The 26,164-nt window shown below is 41.6% G+C and overlaps 1 protein-coding gene across 9 annotated transcripts in view; it reads right to left on the minus strand.

The window, feature by feature from the left end:
• Positions 1-26,164, minus strand: part of LOC121290681 (adhesion G-protein coupled receptor G2-like) — a 188,868-nt gene that overhangs the window by 57,570 nt on the left and 105,134 nt on the right. For 6 of the 9 annotated variants that reach the window (XR_005945862.1, XM_041211461.1, XM_041211460.1 and 3 more), the window contains 12 exons: positions 25,038-25,085; positions 23,700-23,747; positions 22,460-22,501; positions 16,460-16,498; positions 14,086-14,133; positions 13,337-13,375; positions 12,758-12,805; positions 11,421-11,468; positions 9,810-9,857; positions 8,806-8,853; positions 8,068-8,106; positions 494-541 (listed from right to left, as the gene is read on the minus strand). Coding sequence is in view for 8 of the 9 variants with exons in the window: in XM_041211461.1 (XP_041067395.1) it covers positions 494-541; positions 8,068-8,106; positions 8,806-8,853; positions 9,810-9,857; positions 11,421-11,468; positions 12,758-12,805; positions 13,337-13,375; positions 14,086-14,133; positions 16,460-16,498; positions 22,460-22,501; positions 23,700-23,747; positions 25,038-25,085 (543 nt within the window). In the remaining variant the exon portion in view is untranslated. The remainder of the gene's footprint in view (positions 1-493; positions 542-8,067; positions 8,107-8,805; positions 8,854-9,809; positions 9,858-11,420; positions 11,469-12,757; positions 12,806-13,336; positions 13,376-14,085; positions 14,134-16,459; positions 16,499-22,459; positions 22,502-23,699; positions 23,748-25,037; positions 25,086-26,164) is intronic. The other 3 variants (XM_041211456.1, XM_041211458.1, XM_041211459.1) reach the window with 3 other exon arrangements.

Consider the following 26,164-nt stretch of genomic DNA (forward strand, 5'->3'; position numbering starts at 1 on the left):
TGATTATTGTTGGAAATTATAGTCAATAAAAACTGAGATCACATTGGCTTCTAAGAGGCAACCACACTCAACTTGGCACTTTCATAATTCATCCATCTTTCCAGCAATTCTCCCTGGCTTTAGTCAACTAAAGTGAACTACCACAATCTCAGAAATTCAAATTCCTGTACCTGTCCTGTTTGATAGGAAAATGTGATATGATCTGGAATGCACTATATAATGAGTTGCTAAAAGCGGTTCCAACAGTAACTGTCAAAAGGAAATTGGATATAAATTTGAAAAGGAGAAACTTCTATGGTTATGTAGAAAGAATAGAAGAATTGGATTAACTGAGTAGCTTTCTCAAAGAGCTTGCACAGGCATAATGAACAACCTCCTGCTCTTTATAATTTTATAATAAAACACATCAGGAGCTCCTGTGGTTGTGAATGGCACAAGTTCAACAACAGGTCTCTTATATTCTTAATATTCCCAAGGAGCACATTGTCAGTACCTGTTGTGTTCTGTGGACTGGATGTCCCATTAGCAATAGTGCTGTTCGCTGTAAAGAAATTACAAGATTTCAGATTGGACAATCAATATTACTTTGAAAATGGTCCAGAGATGGTAGCACAGGTAAATTACTTTCACAAAATGAGCTAATTAAGGATTATACTGTAAAATGTTCAATTTTTCATGAGTTTAATAGATACAGACTATTCCCTTCAAAAATCTCTTCAACCAAGTGTGTCTGTGCTGATTTTCTGAGGTTGTAAGTCAAACTTAGACTTTTTGTTGTCAGAAGTCTACTTTTGAATTCAAATCAGCCCAAACGGAAAAATACTTTGAATTATCAATATTAAATCTAAGTCATTAATCTCACCAATTTAAGTTGTCCAAATGACAATGTTCAGCAGATCGGGTGTGTACCAACTTACTTTCACAAACTACAACTCACACTGAATCCCCCTCTGGTGCCAGCAGATGCTACTGAGAAGGTGACAATTTGCCTTTGTGTTTTTAAAGTATTTTGATCTTTTCCTGATGTCTTAGCGCCAGTGATAAGGGGGTGTGACGAGACAACATGATTTGACTATTACTCTCACTGTGCACCATAGTGATCCTTAAAGGAAATGAGGAGATGGAAATGGAGGAAAGGGGGGGATTTGTTAACAAATGCACATGGTGAGAGAGTGAACACAAAGGCATTCATAAAGCCATGTAAAGGAAAATCAAGCTTTGCCCATTGATATTTGGCTGTCATTCAGACTTGAAATGATCAATCAGTTGGGAGATTGGATGTAGGTCAGCCGGTAATATTGGCGGAGGAATTTCCTGTAAAAAGATTACAGATAGGTTTGATGTGGTAGGTTTTCATCTTCACCTCTTGTAAGACAATCTGGTGGAGTGACCTTTTAAAAGAACCAGCCTGGGGTTAGCGGATTAATAAACATCAGCTCATGTGTTGATCTGACACTGCAATGTCCACCTAGGCTGGAGTTGCAATTATCCTCAAGTGTAATATATGTGGCTAATGGCCCATGCCAGTGATTCACAACATCATCAATGTTTCAAAAGGCAACTTTAGGTGACATTAAGCTTGACTATAAGGATGTAAACATTTTAACAGATTATAGACATGAAATGTTGTGATCATAGATCTACAAGGAAATGTAGCAGCTGGGGGGAACATTGGTAACCATGGGACATGGATTGAAGATAATTAGCAAAAGTATTAGGGGGGGCCAGTGGTGAGGAGAAATTGGTTTTACTCAGCAAATTGTTATGCCTGGATTGCTAAGAGAGCTAATTTCAGAAATTATAATTGATATACAGCTGCCACTTCCAAAATTTAAATCTCTCAATCACCTATTTGCAATTAACGGTCACTTTGATAAAGGGATTCCCTGTAAAAAGATTACAAGCAGCTAAGTCGGATGTGGTAGATTTCCATCTACACTGCCATGGCGTTAATCTGGTAAAGTGGCCCCTTTATAAACCTGCCGAGAGTCAATGATGAAGAAGGTGCCTCGGGTGTATAAGAGGTGGCCAATGCACTCCTGCAAAGTCTGCTCCTCTGCTGAAGTTGCAAATTTCCCCATGTGTAACATATGGCTAATGGACCAGGCCCACGGTTCACAACATCTACATTGCAAAATGCAGTTCTTAGATGATGCCTTGCTTGACTGTAAAAGCTTGAACATTGTGGAAAGTTGTAGACAACGTTGAGCTTTGAACACAGGTCTACAGACATAATGGCAGGTATCCAGAGTGAATGCATTTAAGGGAATTTGCAAAAGTACTAGAAAGCAGATGGGGATAAATTATTTTTAATTGGTGAGTTCTTATGGTTTGAGACTGCAGTGCCTGGAAAATTGGCGGAAGCTATTGTAACAGTATATTTAAAAAGAGATATTTACAGAGGTAAAGAACAGGGGAATGGGACCAATTAGGTAGATCCTTCAAAGAGCCACAGGCACAATGATCAAATAGCCTCCTTCTATCCAGTGTGAATCTGTGATAATCACAACAACAGTTTCCTGAGATGCTTAACCAATTTGAACATCACATTTCTTATATTCTTAATATGCTCAAGGAGCACATTTTCAGTATGTTGTGATCCATGGAGAAGGTGCCACATTAACACCAGTGCTGTTCGCTATAGGATTTCAGATCAGACAATCAACAACCACACCCTGTCCGTGACATTATTTTATAAATTGTACACAGATTATGACAGAGGCCATAAGAACTACTCAAGGATTTGATTGCAATATGTTACATTTTTGATGAGTTGAATAGATGCAGAGTGTTCCTTCCAAGCTCATGTCTGAACTGAAATCTGCCCAAAGATAAGTCATTTCAGAAATTTTAATATTAATTCTAAGAGTTGCTGATCTCCCCATTAAAATTGTGCTACTGATAATGTTCAGAGGAATCCCAGTTGTCACGAGGCTGTGCCCCTTTCACTTTGAAAATATGAATTTTCAACATTCAACTGACTGGAAATGTTGTGATTTGAAATGAGGAAACTGCTTAAAAATGCAAGGCCACCTTCCAAGATGAAGGTGAAAAACAAACAAGTCATCCTCAGGGGAGTGTGAAGAGAGAGGCAATTCCTATAATCCAGACACACATTGAAACTCACCACTGTCTAAGGAAGAGACAGTAAGGGCGGAATCGTCCCAGGTTTGCACTAAGTGTGGTAGCGGGTGGGAGAAAGGACGTTTTACCCGCCGGTCACTATGGCATCTTTTCACATCATATTGTCCCATTCCTGCCTGATTAATAATGCATTCCCGGGAAAATCACCAGTCCGCTTGCGGGGCAGCCTCTGATTCGCCCGCCCTATCGTCACCTCAGGCCTTCAGTAAACTGGGCCCCATAGTTAAAGGCCGCCCCTGCACAGAGCTAGCACTCTTCAAGACATGAGAAGCTGCTGGGAACTGGTGGCTGTCAAAGCGAGGAAACATGTTGCTCCCAGATTTAACGATGCCTCCCTCGAGCGCCTACTGGACACAATGGAGGCCCGCCGTGAACTCCTCCACCCCCACTGTGAGCAAAGACCAGCAAGCAAGGTCACCAATCCAGCAGGGGAGGTGGTGGTAGTGGTGGTCAATGGCAACGCCCTGCAAAAGAGGACAGCCACCCAGTGCAGAAAAAGGTTGAATGATCACCTCCATTCCACCATGGTAAGACACACTGCATATTATTCTCAACTCACACTCTCACAAACCTATCACATATCCATAGGAATCTCACATCTCAAGGGACAACACCACTAACTCTCACACACACCCTCACATCTCCATCAGGCTCATATCCTCTGCAGCTCATGGCCTCATCCTGTCCATGGCTCTGCTCACCACACAAACATTCCACACAGATCCACATGTCCTGCTCACACTCTTCCCATCTATTTCCATGCAGGAGAAGCTGTCTCACAGAGCAAGGAGAGGTCCCAGACTGGGGGTGGAGTGGCCCACATTAGACCCCTCACTCACTTTGAGGAGTGTGCCATCGCGCTGACTGGTGGGGACACGGACCGTGCTTGTGGTGACAGTGAGGTTGGCAGTGAACACCCTTGGGAGAATCCTGCACCACATCATCCCTCTCTCACTGTAACTGTGAGTGCTCTCTCTCCTGCTTTTGACTCTGCTGCCACGCACTAATTATCTCTACTCTGGTTCACAGGGAGCTCTGCCAAGTGACCGACACCCTCAACCAGCCTGTCCCTCAGCTCCATCCAGGTCTGGGCCTCCAGCCAAGAGAACACCTCCTCCATTGAAGGGCTGGAAATAAGCAGCCTGGGAGACCCATCATAGTGCTTACCCACACCCTCCACCAGCGCAGAGACACACACCTCGATGGGACCTAGACCTAGAGCAGGCTCAGGTTCACCATCTGGTGGTCACCACACGGACACGTGACTGCAGCAGGAGGAGGCAGGTTCAGCCGAGTTCCCTGGCACTCGGAGGGCTGCTGGGGAAGAGGCATCTGTGAGGTGCAAGTCAGATGATGAGTCCCTGGATTCAGCCTTCCAACTCATCATGGAGAGTCAGCAGAAGACAGGAGAACATCACACAGAGCTGCTGGAAGCCCTCAGCAGAGTGGCATGAGAGTCGGAGGAGTGCATCTGCCTGCTCTCTGATGAAGTGGTGCCCACATATGTGTGTATGGAGGTCTCCATGGGAAGGGTGGAGACCCTGGTCCAGCAGGACACGCAGATGTGTGCAGACCTGCACTCTATCACAGTAGCCATGGGTGAGTTCCTACAGTGGCAACGCGAGAGGGAAATGGGGCACCTCGACATCCCTCCAGGTACTTCTTCCCCTCGGGGAGTCAGGCCGGGGTCCTCGGACACCTGAAGGTAGGAGGAGCTGCAGCTGGGCACCGCAGGGTCATCCACTTAGGAATTTCAGAGGCTGTCCTCTTCCTTCAAGTCTCCTTTGCCTGTGAGCTCCTCAACCTTGTCCTCTGTCACCACAGTGGGAGCAGCTGGTCCACAGGAGGACAGCCAAAGCAAACCAGGGCTCTCAAGGCCTATGGTCTCCACAGGGCCCACACCGAAGTAATCAGAGGCAACAGGGTCAACCACTGCACAGGCTGATTCCACCCCTGCTGCGGATGTCAGGGCAGCACCTAGAAGGAGTGGTAAGCCTAGAAAAGTTAAGAATTTCTTATCATAATTGAATGCAAGGGTGAACACATTTCATCACTTTATAATCTGAAAATATATTCACTTTCACTGAATAATGTGTAATGGTATCTTTCAGCTTCATTTACAGGTTTTGTGATTCCTCCCCCTGCGTCCACCCTCACTAGCAATTCAGCTACGTCCAGCTGGACCACGAGTGATTCTGGAGGGAGACGCGTGTGTGTGTGTGTGTGTGTGTGTAAGTGCTTTCCCATGCACACAAAGCCTTCCTCCATCACACTGATTTCAATTTTCCGAGCATTTTCAATGCTGCCTGCTGGGGGGATGGGGGGAGGGGGTGTCTTTCAGCTGCCCATCTATGCTGACCCACATCTCCGTCCACCCGCTGATCACACTCCCATGTAACACCTGTGCACGTCCAACACGAGGCTCCATTCGCTTTCGATTTTAGAATCATAGTGGTTGTCAAGTATGTTTTCAGCTCCCCCGTCCTTTCCCCTCTCCCAGTCATCATGTCCTTTCCCCCATAGCTGTTGACCCCACCCCTGGCATCACCTTCCACCTTTCCACCATCAACTAGAACCCTTGTCTTTCCAGGATGTCCAGGTGAACGTGCACGTTTCCTATCTTCCCAAGAATCCCATATAGACCTCTCCGACCTCCTCCTTCCTAACCCCAGGGTCTCCATCTGCCACAGGTCCCAACTACCTACTCTCACTGTCCCTTCTACCACTACCATCACACCATCACCCTCCCACTCTACTGGCTCACTCTGCCCTCTCTCAGACTCACCATTCCCTCATACCATGCCCACCCTCAGTTTGCTTCTTCAGGAGACAGTCATTGACTCCACAGACCCCTCCCTTGCATGTTCACCTGGACCTCCCCCTGCCCTTACTCCCTTCTCCACCCTTACTCCTTCCACCCCCCAGACTCCTTCCTCCCTCCAGACTCCTTCCCCCATCTAAACTCCTTCTTCCCCCAGGACTCCTTCACCCACTGGACTCCTTATTCCCACTGGACTCCTGCCCCATCCGAACTCATTCCTCCTCACAAAGTCCTTCCCCTCTGCGAACTCCTTCCTCCTCCCAGATTCCTTCCTCCCACTGGACTCCTGCCCCCGTCCGAACTCCTTTCCCCCCCTCCGAACTCCTTCACCCCTTCAAACTCCTTCCCTTGACCTTCCTCACCCCCTACACCTACCTCCTCAATTGCCGCATTCTTCCCTGTTACACCTTCTCCATCCATGCTCCCTCCTCATCCTGCAACCTCACTTCCCCCTGACATCATTGTTACCCCACTGCGTACCTCACCCCCACCACCCCCCACCCCCACCCCAATCCCCATACCATACACCTTCCTCTCCCAGTCAAACCTAGACCTTCCCTCTCCAACCCCTCGGTGATCATCCATAGCAGACCGTGGCCAACACACATGTCCCGAAGCAGACCCCAGACATCAACAGTGACCTTCTACCCCCTATGAGCTACTTCGTGGTGGAGCCATGTCCATTAGAATACACCCAGCATGCGATGCATGTTTTACTCCAGGGTCCGGTAGCTGTAGGTCTCCAGCATCTTCTGCTCCTCAGGTGTCCGCGATGTGAACAAGGCCCTAACGTTAAGTCCTGACTTCTGCACATCACACTTGTCAATACGTGTTCTGGGCTGACGCGTTTTCCCCTGCCGATGTGGGTGGTAATTTTGACGTGGCTGATGATTCCAGCGAGGAGAGCTTACAATTAGATGTAGATGTATTAAAATGATGTTCCTGAAGTACAGCGGTGGGAAAAGCTGCCCGCCAGTGATGGGTGGAGCGGACGATCACAAACTGGTTTCACAATGGCGTTAAGTCAAATTTTGGCCTTCCTGCCATATTGTCTGCTCATGCCTGCTAATGACACCCAACGCCAAAGCAGGTGGAAAATTCCGGCCTAACATGCAAAGTACTGGATCTTGAAACAATGGCAGCCACAAACAGACCCACCCAAAACCCCTTGGAAATACAAAATGGGTGCAAGACTGCCAGCCACTGCAGAGAAATTGCAAGGAAGTTTTTAGCAGAGGAAACAGGTTGAAAGCTGGACCCTCTCTATTGTAACAAGTGTATTACCCGGTTCAGAAGCCAACTTTACTAGAAATCTAGCAGTGACCCAAAGATCTCGTAATAATTGCAACATCTACTACATCTGACTGCCTCCATGAAACCAGCTAATCCAAAGCAGATGCAATGTTTAGAAATCTACACCTCAAGGACAAATAAAGGACACTTAATCTCATTTTCCTTTAATTTTTCTTTATTAGACTTTAATTTCCCTTATTTCTGATACTTGTGTGTGTGATGTTACATCTTTATTATTTTTTTCTTGGGCTTAGTGGTTAATAAATTTGCTCTTTCTTCAATTCAAGAAAACCTTGTTTGATGGGCTCTTTATTGCTCACAGCTTAAATAGTTAAATACATTTGGGAAACCCTCATGAAAAAGAAACTTCGAACTTTGTTCTGACCAACCAGGAGGGTTGAATAGAGGGGAGCTCACCTTCTACACATGTACAAACTATACACACACTTTGATGCACTGTTTCCACCTCTGATGGTAAGGCACATCATTTAAAACCAATTGACTGATCTTTTTGTTATTAAAAAATTATATTGGCATTTTCTGTAGTTTCTAGTACAATGGGCGTGTGACAAAGCATTGGATGTGACCAATACTCTCTTTGTCCTCACCTTCCCTGTGTATCATTGGACATCTTAAAAGAGATGCTGATGGCAAATGAACAGAGGGACAGAATTTGTCAATCAATGTGCATTGTTGAGAAGGAGCATGGGTACACTTATACAGTCATGTAAACAAAATCAAACTTTGTTCATAAATGTTAAGTGGTCATTTTCAAAATGTTAATCTCTCAAATAACTATTTGCGATTACCTGTCACAGGTGAGGTGGCGATATTGGTAAGGGAATTCCCTGTAAAAAGATTACAAGCATTTTAGTTGGATGTGGTAGGTTTCCATTTACATTGGCCCTGGGAGCTAACATAGCACAGTGGCCTTGTAAAGAACGTCAGAGGATAAGATAATTGACTGAAGTACCTAACAGGTTCCAAGCTGACAGTGCAAGCTCTTCACCTCTGCTGATGTTGCAAACTACCCCCAAGCGTATCACTTTGCTAAGGTCCAGGGCCCAAGATTTACAAAGCCATCAATTTGTAAAATGTAGTCATTAGGTGAGACTGTGTTTCACTGTCAGAGCTTGGGCATTGCAGGAGGTTATAAGGTTGTGAACACTATAGGAAACAGCAGCCATTGCTAGGTCAGTCAGTAACAAGAGGATATAGATCTAACGTTATTATCAAAAGAGTGGAGATGAGGAGAAATTAATTTTACGCAGTGAGTTGATATGGTTTAGTCTGAAAAGCAGATTCTGTTGTAACTTTCAAAAGGGAATTGGGGAAATATTTGAAAAGGTGAACCTTTCAGGGCCAGGGCGTAAAAGGACAGGTCCGTGTGGCTAAATGGATTGTTCTTTCAAAGAGCTCGCAGAGACACCATGAGCCAAATAGCCTCCTCCTGTTCTGTATGATTCAATGTTAAACCACTTAACTACCCATTTTCAGTATCAGGTGTCTTATACTCTTAATATTTTCAAGGAGCACATTTTCAGTACCTGTCGTGTGCTCTGTGGACGATGACCCATTCACAATGCTGCTGTTTCCTGTTAGGAAAAAACACAATTTCAGATCAGTCAACCCCGCACCCTGTCCACAACATTACTTTGTAAGACATCCACAGGCTGATTTACTGAAAGATTATATTGTAAACTGAGAACTTTTTATATAGTTTAATAATGCAGACTATTCCTTCAGTGGTATCTTTGAATTTAAGTAAACCTGAGCAGAATTAATTTCAGAAATTTTAATATTGATTCTAAGTCATTGATCTCGCCATTAAATTTCTGCCAATGATAATATTCATAGGAATGACCGTCTATCCTGAATTTCTTCCACAAACTACAAACCATACACTCACAGTGATGTGCCATTTCCCCCTCTAGTGGCAAGGCACACCTTTTACAAGCATTCAATTGATATTTTTGTGAAATTATTTACATCATCATTTAAGGGGCATATAACAAGACAAATGGATCTGACTTTTCCTGTCATTGTCATGTATGATTGTACACCTTAAAGGAGGTGCTGAGAGGAAATAAGCATAATAGGCAGAATTTGTCCATCAATTGTAATATATTGCTAATTACCTGGGCGGGTAACTGTAAGGAATGGGAGGAATTGTAAGCATTGGCAGGATGGTAGGTATTCAGAATGCATGAATTTAAGGTAATTAGTAAAAGAGCTAGAGGGGAGATGAGGAGAAATTATTTTTACTCAACGAGTTGTTACGATTTAGATTGCAGTGCTTGAAAAATTGGTAGAAGCTGATCCTATTTTAACAGTATCCTTGAAAAGGAGAAATTTACATGCCTAAGTGCAGGAGCTAATTGGATAGCTCTTTCAAAGAATTGTCAAAGGCATGAGGAGATGAGCAGCCTCCTTCTATCCTTTATAATCCTAGGATAAATCATATCAGCCATTTCCTGGAGTGTTTAACAAATCAAGCCCAACATCAGGTTTCTTACATTCTTAATATTTTCAAGGAGAATATTTTCAGTACCTGTTGTCTGCGGTGGTGAATGTGTCACATTAACAGCAGTGCTGTTCACTGTAAGGAAAGTACAAGATTTCAGATCAGACAATCAACAGCCACACCCTGTCCAAGACATTCCCTTTTTTACATACAGAATAGTTCATCTATGAACTACTTAAGGATTTTATTGCAAAATATTAAACATTTCATGAGTCGTATATATCAGACCATTCCTTCCAAGCCCATTTTTAAATTAAATTAGCCCAAAGAGAACTAACTTCAGAAATATTAATATTTTATTTTCTAGTGTTGTTGATGTTTTTCAGATTATATCACATCAGTGACAAGGGTGTGAGACTATTTGAAATTAGTCTAACTGTCCAGATCTTCCCTGTGCATCACTGTGCACCTTAAAGGAGATGCTGATGGAAAATGAATAGAGGGACACAATTTATCACCCAATGTGCATTGGTAATAAGGAGAAAATGTACATAAATTCAATCATGTAAACAAAAATCAAACTTTATCCATTTATGTTCAGTTGTCATTTTCAAAATTTGAATCTCTCGAACACATATTTGGAATTTTCTGTCATAGGTAATAGGGTGGTATTGGTAAAATGTTACAAGCAGTTAGAATGAATGTGGCAGATTTCACTCTTGACAATCTGTGGGGCTCATCTGGTGAAATGACCTTTTATAGAACCAGCATTAAGTCACAAATTAGTGACACATAACAGGTGCCAATCTGAATCTGCAAGCTCTCCACCTTTAATGATGTTGCAAAATTACCCCCAATACGTTACTAACTACCTGGGCCTATGATTGATGCCCCCATCAATGTTGTAAAATTCAGTTATTCAGTGACACCAAGTTTAACTGTAAGACTTAATCATTTAAGAAAATTATAGGCAATGACTGTGATCACGGGTCTACATCTCGAAAAGGCATCCAAACTCAACATGGTACTTTCAAAATTTATCCAGCTGAGACCAGTTTCAGTGTCATGTTTTTATAATCACTCACACGGGATCGGGTAAACATGTTGACAATTAATTTAATAAGACCAGGTACATGAGAACAGATATACATGGACTGAGAGCTTGGCAACACCAGAGTAGTATGTGCATGGGCTCTGCTGAAAAGCAAAAATGAAACTAAAACTGGATCAGATGACAATATTCCTTTCTAGTGATGGCATGCTGCAATCCTTTAAAGACATATTACAACAATCATTTCAGCAGTTCTCCCTGGCTTTAAAAACTAAGGTAAACAACCACAATCTCAAAAATCACATTTCTTTTACCTGTATGATGGGAATTTGATGGGAAAATGTGATGTGGTCTAGTATGCACCACACAGTGAGTTGGTGGAAGCAATTCCAACAGTACCTGGCTCAAACAATTATACTTGAAAAAGAACATTTCCAGGGTTATGTAGAAAAAGCGTAAGAATAAGACTAATTAAGTCTTTTTTCAAAGAGTTTTTTGAAAGAGCCTGCACAGGCACAATGGACAACCTACTGCCCTGTCGAATTCTATAATACAATTTATCAGGAGCTCCTGTGGTTGTGAACGGCACAAGTTTAACATCAGGTTTCTTACATTCTTAATATTTCCAAAAAGCACATTTTCAATACCTGTTGTGTGCTGTGTAGGTGATGTCACATTAATAATACTGCTGGTAGCTGTCAGGAAAGAACACAATTTCAGTTCAGACAATCAACCCCACACACTGTCTGTAACATCACTAGGTAAAATATCTACAGGTGATGTCACAACTGAACTACTTAATGATTATATTGCAAAATGAGAAAATTTTCATGAGTTTAATGGATCCAGACTGTTACTTCACAGCTACCCTTGAATTTAAGTCAACCTGAACAGAAATTAATTTCTGATGTGAAACAATTTCAGAAATTTTAATATTGATTCTATTTCATTGATCTCCCCATTAAAATTGTGCCAATGATAATGTTCATAGCAAAGGCTGTTTAACCTGAGTTTCTTCCACGCATCCGCAAACTGTGTACTCACTGATTTTTGTTTTGTGACAAGACAAATGGATCTGACTATTGCTGTTATTGTTGAGACCTTCCCTAATTGCGCACCTTAAGGAGGCGCTGTTGGCAAATGAGCAGAGGATAGAATTTGTCAATCAATGTGCATTGGTGAGGAGAACCAAAATATTCATAAAGGAATGTAAACAAAAACCAAACTTTGTATAGTAATATACAGTAGTCATTTTCAAAATTTAAATCAATCAAACAGCAAAGGATTGGTTGCATTGGTTAAGGAATTCTCTGTAAAAAGATTACAAATGGTGAGGTTGGTGTTGTGGATTTCTATCTACAATGCCCGTGGGGCTAATCTAGCAGAATGGTCTATCATAAACCAAAATCAAATGGCTGGGGTGTAAGGTGGCCAATCCACTACTGGAAGCTCTGCTTCTTCTGTTGAAGTTGCAAATGATCACAATTTAATAGGTCTGCTCTTCTGCTGATGTTGCAAATTTCCCCGAGTGTAACATGTGGCTAATGGGCCAAGTCCATCTACATTGGGCCAAGTCCATCTACGTTGCAAAATCCAGTTCTTTGATGATATCTCGCTTGACTGTAATGGCTTGAACATTGTAGGAAATCTATAGATTTAAGATAATTCGTAAAATAACTAAAGGGAAAATGAGGTGAAATTATTTTTTACTCGGTGATTTGTTATGGTTTAGATTGCAGTGCCTGAAAAATCAGTGGAAGCTGATTTTAATGTATCAGAATACTTGAAATGGAAAAACTTACAGGCGTATGGGGAAAGTACAAGCATTAAGGGCAGGCAGCGGCATCAAGAACTGATTAGCCTCCTTCTGTCCCTATGATTCTATAATAAGTCACATCAGCAATTTCCTGGACTGCTTACTTACTCAATTTCAACATCAGATTTCTTATATTCTGAATATTTTCAATGTGCACGTTTTCAGTACCTGTAGTGTGCTGTGGAGGGTGTCTCACGTAAACAGAAGTGCTATTCACTGTAAGGACAAGATAAGATTTCAGATCAGACTATCAACAGCCACACCTTGTCCACCAACATTTCTCTGTAAATTGTGCATAGAATATGGCACAGGGGAATTACTTAAGGATTTGATTACAAAATGTTACATTTTTCATGAGGTGAATAGATCCAGGCCATTCCTTTCAAGCCCATATTTTGAATTTGAATTAGCCCTAAGAGAAACATTAATTCAAAGAGTTGTTGATCCCCTCCTATTATAATTATGAGACTGAAAATGTTGACAAGAATGGCTGTCTACCCTGAGTATGTTCCACACATCTACAAACTATGCTCTCATGTTTATACACTATTGCCCCCTCTGGTGACCAGATACATCATTTACAAGCAGTTGACTGAACGTTGTGCTACAATGAAGTGCATTGGTCTTTTGCCAGGTGAGAAAGACAGGTACATTCATACAGACATATTAGCAAAATCAAACTTTGCTCATAAATGTACAATGGTCATTTTCAAAATGTAAATTTCTCAAATAATTATTTGTGATTACCTGTCACAGGTGAGGTGGCGATAGTAGTAAGGGAATTCCCTGTAAAAAGATTACAAGCATTTTAGTTGGATGTGATAGGTTTCCATTTACATTGGCCCTGGGAGCTAACATAGCACAGTGGCCTTGTAAAGAACATCAGAGGATAAGAAAATTGGCTTAAGTATCTAACAGGTTCCAAGCTGACAGTTCAAGCTGATGTTGCAAACTACTCCCAAGCCCATTACTTTGCTAAGAGTCTGGGCCCATGATTTAAATTGCCATCAATTTGTAAAATGTAGTCATTAGATGATGCTGAACTTGACTGTCAGAGCTTGGATATCGCAGGAGATTATACACATTAAATGTTGTGTTCACTATAGCTAACTGTAGCCACTGCCAGATTGCTCAGTAACAAGAGGATATGGATTTGAGGTTATTACCCAAAGAATTAGAGTGGGGATGAGGAGAAACTAATTTTACGCAGCGAGTTGATACAGTTTCGAGTCCACAGCCTGAAAAGCAGATTCTGTTGTAACTTTCAAAAGGGAATTGGAGAAATACTTGAAAAGGGGAATGTTTCAGGGCCAGGGTGTAAAAGCAGGTCAATGTGGCTAATTGGATAAGAGCCCGCATAGACACCAGGAGCCAAATCGTCTCCTTCTGTTCTCTATGACTCTATGTTAAATCATACCAACACCTTCCCATGCTTTTTACTACCCATTTTCAGCATTGGATGTCTTATAATCTTAACAAGAACACATTTTCAATACCTGTTGTGTGCTGTGTAGGTGATGTCACATTAATAATACTGCTGTTTGCTGTCAGGAAAGAACACAATTTCAGTTCAGACAATCAACCCCACACACTGTCTGTAACATCACTAGGTAAAATATCCACAGGTGATGGCACAACTGAACTACTTAATGATTATATTGCAAAATGAGAAATTTTTCATGAGTTTAATGGATCCAGACTATTCCTTCACAGCTACCCTTGAATTTAAGTCAGCCTGAACAGAAATTAATTTCTGATGTGAAACAATTTCAGAAATTTTAATATTGATTCTATTTCATTGATCTCTCCATTAAAATTGTGCCAATGATAATGTTCATAGCAATGGCTGTTTAACCTGAGTTTCTTCCACGCATCCACAAACTATGTACTCACTGATTTTTGTTTTGTGACAAGACAAATGGATCTGACTATTGCTGTTATTGTTGAGACCTTCCCTGATTGTGCACCTTAAGGAGGTGCTGTTGGCAAATGAGCAGAGGGATAGAATTTGTCAATCAATGTGCATTGGTGAGGAGAACTGGTCTATTCATACAGGCATGTAAAAAAAAACCAAGAGATAAAAACAAAAAAAACTGCAGATGCTGGACATCCAAAACAAAAACAGAAAAAGAAATACCTGGAAAAACTCAGCAGTTCTGGCAGTATCGGCAGAGAAGAGTACAGTTGATGCTTCGAGTCCTCTCGCGGTTTCCTCTACATTGGAGAGGCCAAACGCAGACTGGGTGATCCTTTGCAGAACACCTTTGCTCCGTCCGCAAGAATGATCCAGTCATCCCTGTCGCTTGCCATTTCAACACTCCACCCTGCTCTCTTGCCCACATGTCCATCCTTGGCCTGCTGCATTGTTCCAGTGAAGCTCAACGCAAACTGGAGGAACAGCACCTCATCTTCTGACTACGCACTTTACAGCCTTTCGGACTGAATATTCAGTTCAACAATTTTAGATCTTGAACTCTGTCCTCCATCCCCACCACCTTCCCATTTCTTCCCCCTCCCTTTTGTTTTTTCTAATGATTTATATAGATTTTTTCTTTTCCCACCTATTTCCACTAATTTTAAATGTATTTCCACCATTGTTTATTTCTACCTTTTAGTATTCCCCCACCCCCACTAGAGCTATCTGTACCTTATCTGTCCTGCCTTATACTCTTAATTAGCACATTCCTTTAGATAATATCACCACCTTCAACACCTCTTTGTTCTTTTATCTGTGACAGCTTTTGGTTATCTCCTCCTATCACTGGCTGCTTGTCCCAACAAACCCCCCACCTCCACCCCCCGAAACCAGCTTATATTTCACCCCTTTCCTAATTTTACTTAGTTCTGTTGAAGGGTCATGAGGACTCGAAATGTCAACTCTTCCCCGACGATGCTGCCAGACCTGCTGAGTTTTTCCAGTTATTTCTGTTTCTGTTTTTGTTTTGTTAAACAAAAAACAAACTTTGTATATTAATATACAGTAGTCATTTTCAAAATTTACATCAATCAAACAGCAAAAAGGTGAGCTGGTCGCATTGGTTAAGGAATTCTCCGTAAAAAGATTACAAATGGTGAGGTTGGTGTTGTGGATTTCTATCTACAATGCCCGTGGGGCTAATCTAGCAGAATGGTCTATCATAAACCAAAATCAAATGGCTGGGGTGTAAGGTGGCCAATCCACTACTGGAAGCTCTGCTTCTTCTGTTGAAGTTGCAAATGATCACAATTTAATAGGTCTGCTCTTCTGCTGACATTGGAAATTTCCCCGAGTGTAAGATGTGGCTAATGGGCCAAGTCCATGGTTCACAACACCATCTACATTGCAAAATCCAGTTCTTTGATGATATCTCGCGTGACTGCAAGGGCTTCAACATTGTAGGAAATCTATAGATTTAAGATAATTCGTAAAATAACTAGAGGGAAAATGAGGAGAAATTACTTTTTACTTAGTGATTTGTTATGGTTTAGATTGCAGTGCCTGACAAATCAGTGGAAGCTGATTTTAATGTATCAGAATACTTGAAATGGAAAAACTTACAGGCGTATGGGGAAAGTACAAGCATTAAGGGCTGGCAGAGGCATCATGAACTGAATAGCCTCCTTCTGTCCCTATGATTCTATAATAAGTCACATCAGCAATTTCCTGGACTATCTTCCACACATCTACAAACTATACTCTCATGTTTATACACTATTTCCCCGTCTGGCGACCAGATACATCATTTACAAGCAGTTGACTGAATGTTGCGCTACGATGAAGTGTATTGGTATTTTGCCAGGTGAGAAAGACAGATACATTAGTACAGACATATTAGCAAAATCAAACTTTGCTCATAAATGTTAATCTCTCAAATAACTATTTGCGATTACCTGTCACAGGTGAGGTGGCGATAGTGGTAAGGGATTTCCCTGTAAAAAGATTACAAGCATTTTAGTTGGATGTGATAGGTTTCCATTTACATTGGCCCTGGGAGCTAACATAGCACAGTGGCCTTGTAAAGAACATCAGAGGATAAGAAAATTGGCTTAAGTATCTAACAGGTTCCAGGCTGACAGTGCAAGCTCTTCACCTCTGCTGATGTTGCAAATTACCCCCAAGCGTATCACTTTGCTAAGAGTCTGGGCCCAAGATTTAAAATGCCATCAATTTGTAAAATGTAGTCATTAGATGATGCTGAACTTGACTGTCAGAGCTTGGACATTGCAGGAGATTATACACATTAAATGTTGTGTTCACTATAGCTAACTGTAGCCACTGCCAGACTGCTCAGTAACAAGAGGATATGGATTTTTGCTTATTACCCAAAGAATTAGAGTGGGGATGAGGAGAAATTAATTTTATGCAGTGTGTTGATACAGTTTCGAGTCCGCAGCCTGAAAAGCAGATTCTGTTGTAACTTTCAAAAGGGAATTGGAGAAATACTTGAAAAGGGGAGTGGGTGTGAGCGGGCGAGTTCCTGATCGGTGCCCCAGGTCGGGGGTGCGCCGCCATTTTACATGGGCGGGCCTTAATCGGCCCACCCAGCATGACATGTGCCAGGAAGTGCTAAGCTGGTGCGGGGTTGGCGGGGGGGGTGGGTGGGGGAGGGGGGTTCCCTGGGCTGGGAGTGTGTAAGTGCGTGAAAGAGCAAAATGCTGCCTTAGGGAGATTCGCTCAGGTTTCAAACATTGAATAAAGATGAGAAAAAAAATTGTTGATGTGTCCCCTCATGTGACACTTTCATACGAGCTGGGACATGTCCATTACTCTTATTTAAAAATTTCTGCAACATTTTAAATCTCTCACGAAACCTCAACCCGCCCGTGGTTTCGTGTTTTTTCTGAAGCCCGCCTGGGCTCTTCGTTTGCCCGCCAACCTTAAGGTTGGACGGGCAGGTCCATTCCTTTATTAATGGCCTTAAGTGGCCGTTGACAGGTCGGCGAGTGCGCCAGCCGAGTCGGAACGCTGGGACGCACACCCAACGCCATCCCGCATCATTCTACACGTCAGCGAGCAGGCCCCGCCCTTGCTCACTGACCTAAAACTTCTCCCCGCGAGCAGGAACATGTTTTTAATTAAAAATCGAAGTTTTCATTTCATTTTTATTTGCTTTTGGAAACTTCATCCCGCCCGTGGATGAGGTTTCCAAATAAATGCAAAGGCCGCTTGGCCTTGTTGCCTGTCCGTCAACAGTTAGGTGGAATGGGCAGTGAAGCATTAAGGACAATTGATAACTTAATGGGCTTACCAGGCCTTTGAATTGTCGGCGGGCACACTGCCAGCTCTGGCACACGCCCGCCAGTCGGTCTATCGCACGGCTACACATTGACGTTGGCACACAGAGCGTGCCCGCCTGCCAAGCTAAAACTTTTGCCCAAGGATAACAAGTACATTTGTACAGACACGTACACAAAAATCAAATTTGTCCATTAATGTGTGGCTGTCACTTTCAAAATTTAAATCTCTCAAACCCTATTTACAATTATAAAAACAAAAAACTGCGGGGATGCTGGAAATCCAAAACAAAGACAGAATTACCTGGAAAAACTCAGCAGGTCCGGCAGCATCGGCGAGAAGAAAAGAGTTGACGTTTCGAGTCCTCATGACCCTTCGACAGAACTTGAGTGAATATTAGGAGAGGGGTGAAATGTAAGCTGATTTAAGGTGGGGGAGGGGGGGCGGGGAGAGAGAAGTGGGGGAGGGTGGTGTGGTTATAGGAACAAGCAAACAGTGATAGGAGCAGATAATCAAACGATGTCACAGATAAAGGAACACAGAGGTGTTGAAGGTGGTGATATTATCTAAACGAATGTGCTAATTAAGAATGGATGGCAGGGCACTTAAGGTACAGCTCTAGTGGGGGTGGGGTGGAAAGACTAGCAGGGCATAAAAGATTTAAAAATAATGGAAATAGGCTTATATTTCACCCCCCTCCTAATATTCACTCAGTTCTGTTGAAGGGTCATGAGGACTCAAAACGTCAACTCTTTTCTTCCCCGCCGATGCTGCCAGACCTGCTGAGTTTTTCCAGGTAATCCTATTTACAATTATACAGGTGAGATGGTGGCATTTATTAAGAATTTCTCTGTAAAAAGATTCACAAGAGATTGGATTGCTTGTGGTATTTTTCCATCTTCACCACGCATGGGACTAACCTATTGGAGTGGCCTTCTATAAACCAGCTCAAGGTCTGTGAATAATATAACAGACGCTGAATCGATACTTCAAGCTCTCCACCTCCAGTGATGTTGTAACTCCTTCAAGTACAAACACGTTTCCATCTGTGTCAGATGAAGTTACATTGTTTCATAATTTGCTATGGTGAGATTTGAACTTTTGATCTTGGGGTTACAAACCCAGTACCATAACCACTTGGCTATTTAGGCCAAGTTCCAGTGATGCTGTAAACTACCCCAGATGTATAATACAATAATGGCTTCAGCTGATGGGTATCTGATGTCATCAAGGCTTTAAAGGATAATTGTTGGCTAACACCAAGCTTGTTATTAACTGTCTGATCATTGTAGGAGATTATAGGCTATAAAGGCTGTAATCACAAGATCACATCCATAAGAGGCATCCAACCTCAACATGGCACTTTAACAATTCATACAGCTGAGATTGGCATCACAAGACTATCTTTCCAGCAGCTGACTCTGGGATTAAGCAACTAATTTAACACTCTCAGGAAGCACATTTCTACCACCTGTTGCTTCCACTGGAGAAGATGTTGTAACATTGAAAAAAAAATTGTGCCTGTAAAAGGTATAGAAGATATTGGATCCCAAGGGGAAATGAGGGGAAATTTCTTCACTCAGAGATTTGTAGGGATCTGGAATGTTCCACCTGAAAGAAACAGTTGTCTCTCTATCCGTAAATAAGTTTGATTGGGAGTGCAGCTGGTTCTTGAGGATGGGGAACTTGAATGGTTCCAGACATTAAGCAGGGATGTGGGGTTAATTACAACCATTTTGTGCAGAAGCAGTGTGGGCACAATAGGTGAATGGGCTCCCACAGCACTGCAGGTTTTTATGATTCTATTTAACTGGTCACTGCATATTCTCATATCCCTTTGTTTCTGAATGATTGTGTTGAGAAACTCCAGCAATAAATCCACCACGCATCACATGGACAGCTTGGTTAATTCATATAGAAAATGTGCCAGTGTTCCAGAATGAAAAAGAAAGACTTGTCTTTATATAACAATGTTATAACTGTTCAAGGCTTCAAGGCGATTTAGATGAGTTGAGTGAGCAGGCAAATAAATAGCAGATGCAATATAATGTGGATAAGTGTGAAGTTATCTACTTTGGTAGAAGGAACAGAATGGCAGAGTATTATTTAAATGGTGATAGATTGGGACATGACAAAGGGACCTGGGTGTCCTTGTACACCAGTCACTGAAAGCAAGCAAGCAGGTGCAGTAAGCAGTTACGAAGGCAAATGGTATGTTGGCCTTCATTGCAAGAGGACTTGAGTATAGAAGCAAGGATGTCTTACTGTAGTTATACAGGGCCTTGGTGAGACCACACCTGGAGTATTATGTGCAATTTTGGCCTCCTTACCTAAGAAAGGATATACTTGCCACACAGGGAGTGCAGTGAAGGTTCACCAGACTGATTCCTGGGATGGCAGGATTGTCGTATTAGGAGAGATGGGGCCGACTAGACCTGTACCCACTGGAGTTTAGAAGAATGAGAGGGGATCTCATTGAAACGTATAAAATTCTGACAGAGCCGGACAGAGTGGATGCAGGGATGATGATTACTCTGGCTGGGGGATCTAGAACAAGGGGTCACAGTCTCAGGATACAGGATGGGCCATTTAGGGCTGAGATGAGGAGAAACGTCTTCACTCAGAGGGTGGTGAACCTATGGAATTCTCTACCACAGAGGGCTTTGGATGCCAAGTCATTGAATATATTTAAAAAGGAAACAGATAGATTTCTAGACTCTAAAGGCATCAAGGGATATGAGGAGAGAGCAGGAATATTGCGTTGAGATAGAGGATCAGCCATGATCTTATTGAATGGCAGAGCAGGCTCGAAGGGCTGAATCACCTACTCCTATTTCTATTTTCTATGTTTCTATGTTACCATCACAGAGAGCTTTACAGCCAACAAAACACTCTTGAAGCCAAGTCACAGTTGTAATGTAAGAAATGCAGCAGTTAATTTATGTGCAGTATGGTCCCACAAACAACAACATAATAATAGCCAGATATCTTGTGCAAGCAATGTTGGTCAAAGGATAAATAAACATCGGTCAGGAAGCTAGGGTTAACTCCTCTGTTTATCTACAAAATAGTGTCTGTCCATCTTCTCCATACACCTGAGAGGCAGACAAAGCAGTGGTTTAACATCTTACCCAAAAGACAGCACCTCTGGAGTGCTGCATTCCCCTCATACTGCCTAGATTTTGTCTGTGATGGGACATCAACCCACAACCTTCTGGCTGGTAGCAAGAACTTGGGGAAACCAGAGAAACTTGAGTTGTTTTCCCCAGAGCAGAGAAGGTTAATAGGAGATTTAATAGAGCTATTCAAAACTATAAATGGCTTGCGAGATTTAATAAGGAGAAACTGGCTAGATTGGCAGTAACCGAAGGCCATAATTTGAAGGAAATTAGCAAAACAGCCAAAGAGGTTTTGCTATTATCAAGAATATGCTGCCTGAGGAGGTGGTGGATACAGATTAAATTGTAACTTTCAAAAGAAATTTGGTTATTATCACTAGGATGCGTTTTTGAAGATCTGATTTTTCCACTGGCTGAATTTTAAATTGGAACCCTAAACAGGCGATTGTGTTTTTTTTTAAACAGCCCAGACAGGCTGAGCTGCTACAAATTACATTTCACATTCCTCAAAGTTGGAATGAATTGTAGAGTGTGAAAGACCCCACCTCCTGACTATTCACACCACACTGAGACTTTGCAAATCTTTCTGAGATGAGAGATCAAAACTCAATTACCTGTTCTGAAACAATAACTGCAGCAGACACGAGCTAATCAAGACCCTTTGGAATATACAACCAGTAAGGTATTCAAAGGGAACCCTTTTCAGTCAGGGGAGAGGAAGAAGTGAAAAGGACAATGATATACTGAAATAGGCTTTTGCAGCTGTGTGCCTCCTCTCTCTCTCTCACTCTACCTCTGGAAGTTCTGCATCTGGTTTGTAAAGTGACCACCCTGAGAAGAAAATGACTGTGAACCAAGATCTTTTAGGTTGTGGAAATCTCCTCCATACAGCTGTATCCCAAAGAACAGCCAAGCTAAACGGTTGCAACGTTAAATCACGATATCAAGACCAATCAAGGAAAGCTAACTGTACACTCCATTTTTTCTTGCATGTACTGTAAAATCCTTATAGGCCTATCCTCTTACTCCTTCATCAGGGCTGGTGTGGGAAGGGATGAACGTGTGTGACATTATGAATAGTGTTGTGTTTTTCTTATTTTTTTAAACTTGGGAATAGTTTAAATAAACTTATCTCATTCTTTGTTTAAGCTAAGAACACTGTCCGAGTGATTCTCTATAACCTCAACACGTAAATAGTGGGACACTTACAGAATTGGCAAAGCACATCCTCTCTAAATTCTTAAAAAGAAAACAAACCCAATTCCAGTCAAACAAGGAGTGGGAGAATAGGGGAGTCATTTCACTGCTCCTCATCTGGTTAAGAATGAAAATAGTCCAGGGCTGATGGGCAAGAGCAGGGATATAGATGTAATTGGATGTTCTTTCAAGACCAGGTAATGAGCTGAATGGCTGCATTCTGTCTTGTGTGATTCTTTGGTAACTCCCAACAGCAGTTTCTGGTTCTTCATAAATACTTAAATTCAACATCTGTTTTTTTAATGTTCTTAATATTAGCAAAGTGCACATTTTCAGTACCTGTTGTGCTCTGTGGAGTGGATGTCCCATTAATAATGTTCGCTGTAATGAAAGTACAAGATTTCCCATCAGACAATTAACATTACTTTGTAAAATTCCCACAGATTATAGCATAGAAAAACTGTGTTCGCACATCGATTTACTGAAGGATTATATTGTAAAATTCTTCATGTGTTTAATAGATCCAGATTATTCCTTCCAACAGTTTCTGCAACAAAGTTATAGCCTTGTCTGTACTGAGAGAAAGCAACATCTATTCCCAGTCAAACTGAAAGTTCTTGTTGCAAAACGACTACTTTTAAATAGAAATTGTTGCACAATTTTAATATTAAATCAAAGTCAATTTATCCTCATGCATTAAGGTCATGACATTGTTGATGTTCAGAGAAATGACAGTCTTAGTTTCTTCCACACTTCTACCAACTACGCACTCACTTTTATGTATGGCTTCACCCTCATTTCATTTACAAGCAGTTGACTTTTTTTCTCACTTATATTGGTGTTTCTGAATTTGCAGTACCGGTGACAATGGGTGCGTGACGTGACAATTTGATCTGACTATGAGTCTATTTGTCCAGACCTTTCTTGTGTATCATTGTGCATCTTTAAGGAGATGCTGATGGCAAATGGACAGATGGACAGAATTTGTCAATCAATGTGCATTGGTGAGAAGGAGTCATGTAAACAAAATCAAACTTTGTCCGTTAACATCTAACTGTCACTTGCAAGATTTTAATCTTATGTCACAGGTGAGATGGCAGAACAGGGATTCTCTGTGAAAAAATTCCAAGTGGTTTTGTCAAATATGATAGCTTTCCATCTGCACAGTATGTGGGACTAACTATCGGAGTGGTCTTTCATAAACCAATCCAAAGTCATTGGATAGGAAAATCAGCTAACAGGTGCTGATATAATACTGCAAGCTTTCTGCCTCTGTTGATGCTGTAAATTACCTCAATTGTATTTTCTGGATAGTGGTTCTGACCCATGGATTCCAGTGCAATTAAAGTTGTTAAGTATAGTTACTGGCACCGAGTTTTATGGTAAGAACTTGGACATTGTAGGAAATTGTAGACATTAAAGGCCACAATCAAAGATGTACATCTATAAGCGGCATCCAACCTCAACATGGCATTTTCACAATACATGTACTTGAGATTAGCATCACTGGACCATTGTTCTAGCAGCCATAACTGACTATCTTAAACCACTACATTCCCAGAAAGCACATTTCCAGTACCTGTTGTGTTTGATGGAGAAGATGCTGTAACATTGAAGAAAGTAGTGCCTGTAAGAAAAAATTAACAAGATTTTAGATCACAAGGGGAGAGGAGTAGAAATTCCTCAACTCAGAGATTTGTCAGGATCTGGAACACTCAATCCAAAATGGTGGTGGAAACATATTTTGTAAATGATTGGACAGGAACTTGTCGATGAGGATCTTAAAGGGCTACAGCGACGATGTTACATTAAACTGCACTTTCAACGAGCCAACAGAGCGCACTGGGACAAATGATTTCCTTCTGTAAGTTTCTATAATTCTCTGAATCTTGTTTCTGCAGCTACTCATACCCCCATGCTGAGAAATACCAGAAATGAATTCACCACAAATCGCATACGTTTTGATTCATTCTCATATAGAGAGCCGAGGTTGCAGAATGTAAAAGAAAAGAGAAACATTTACATTTATGATATCTTTTCATGGCATCAGGGCATCACAAAGTACTTCATAGTAAATTATAATATTTGTGAAGCCCAGTCACTGTTTTAATGTAGGAAACCTGACAGTCATGCGGTACACAACTTGGCCCCACATACAGCAGTACGATAATAGAGAGACATTTTAGTAATGTTGGTAGTTGGATAAATATTGGTCAGGAAACCAGAGAGAACGCCTCTGTTCATCTTCAAAATAGTATCATGGGGATCTTCTCAATTTATGTTGGGGGGCAGACCACAGTGATTTAACATCTCTTCCAAAAGACAGCACCTCTGACAGTGACACACTCCCTCAGTATCGCTTAGATTTTGCCTGAAGGAATGCGACATCAATCCATAACCTTCTGACTGGCACAAAGAACATGGAATAAATAGAGATCGCTCTCCTCTCAGCAGAAAGGATTAGGAAGAAATTTAACAGCAGTGATCTAAGTTATGACTGGCTTTGAGAAAGTAAATAAGGAGAAACAGTTTCTACTGGCAGAAAGATTGGTAGCCAGAAGTCGTGAAGTTAGGGTAATTAGCGAAGAATTTGAGGGGAGATGAGAAGTTTCTTTTACTCAGAGAGTTGTTACGACCGGGAATGCGCTACCTGAAAAGGCGATGGAAGCAGATTCAATGGTAACTTTCAAAAAGGGATTGGAATTATATTTAAAATGGAAATGTTTCCAGGACTATGCAGAAAGAGCACGATAGATGGGCTAATACCAGTAGAGGCTTGATATACTGAATAGCTTCCCTCTGTTGGGTATGGTTCTACATTAAGTCACAATGGCAGTTTCTGGTGCACCTGAAATATTGAATTTCAATATCAGGTTTCTTACATTTTTAATATTTTCAAAGAGCACATTTTCAGTACCTGTTGTGATCTGTGGAGAAGGTGTCACATTAACACCAGCGCTGCTCACTGCAAGGAAAGTAAGAGATTTCAGAACACAAAATCACAAGCTTCATCCTGTTTACAGTTTTTAAATTGTCCACAGATTATGGTACAAGTAAACAACTAAATGATTGAATTGTAAAATGTTAAATTTTTACAATGAATTTAATAAATGACGCTATTCGCTCCAACTGTTCCTGCAGCCAATTCACTGCCTTGACTGTTCAGATTGGAAACAAAGCTTCTTGCTGTCGTAATTAGACTCTTTGTTGTCAAAAACCCAACCTTCGATTTAATTCAACCCAAACAGAATGAATTTCAGAAACGTTAACAGGAATTTGAAGTTATTAGTGCAATCTCAAACCCCAACACACACACAAATTGTGCAACTGATAACGTTCAGAGGAATGGCTGGCTGTTCACTTTGAGTTGCTCTCACACATTTACGAAATCTGCACTCAGGCTGATGCACCCTTGCTCCCCCTGGTGTCAATACAAGCTGTTTGCAGTCAGATGACATTTACTTTGTATTTTTTGGAAAATATATTAGTGATGTTCTGAGTTTCCTATATCAGTGACAAAGATTGTGTGACAATCTATTACTCTCTCTGCGTCCATTCCCTGCGTATCATTGTGCATCTTTAATGGAGATGTACATGATAACTGAACAGAGAGGGAAGATTTGTCAATCAATGTGCATTGGTGAAAAGGATCACAAGTACACTTGTCCCATGTAAACAAAAATGAAACTATGTTCATTGATGTACAGCTATCATTTGCAAAGTTTATATCTTTTGACCACCTATTTTCCACTACCTGTCACAGGTGAGATGGTAGTATTCATCAAGGAATTCCCTGTATAAAGGTTACAAGTGGTTCGATCAGATGTGGGAGATTTCCATCTGCACCGAGCAGGGGGCTAACCTATCAGCGTTCTCTTTTACAAACCAGCACAAAATGAGTGGATAGGAAAATTGACTGAGAGATATAACGGGCATCATTCTGATTTTGCAAACTCTCTGTCCCTGCTGATGCTGCAAATTACCCCCAATTGTATTATATGGATAATATCTCCGGGCCATCCAGTGCAATCAAGGTTGTAAAAG

This window comes from Carcharodon carcharias, chromosome 18 (assembly GCF_017639515.1).
Source record: "Carcharodon carcharias isolate sCarCar2 chromosome 18, sCarCar2.pri, whole genome shotgun sequence".
Classification (NCBI taxonomy): Eukaryota; Metazoa; Chordata; class Chondrichthyes; order Lamniformes; family Lamnidae; genus Carcharodon; species Carcharodon carcharias.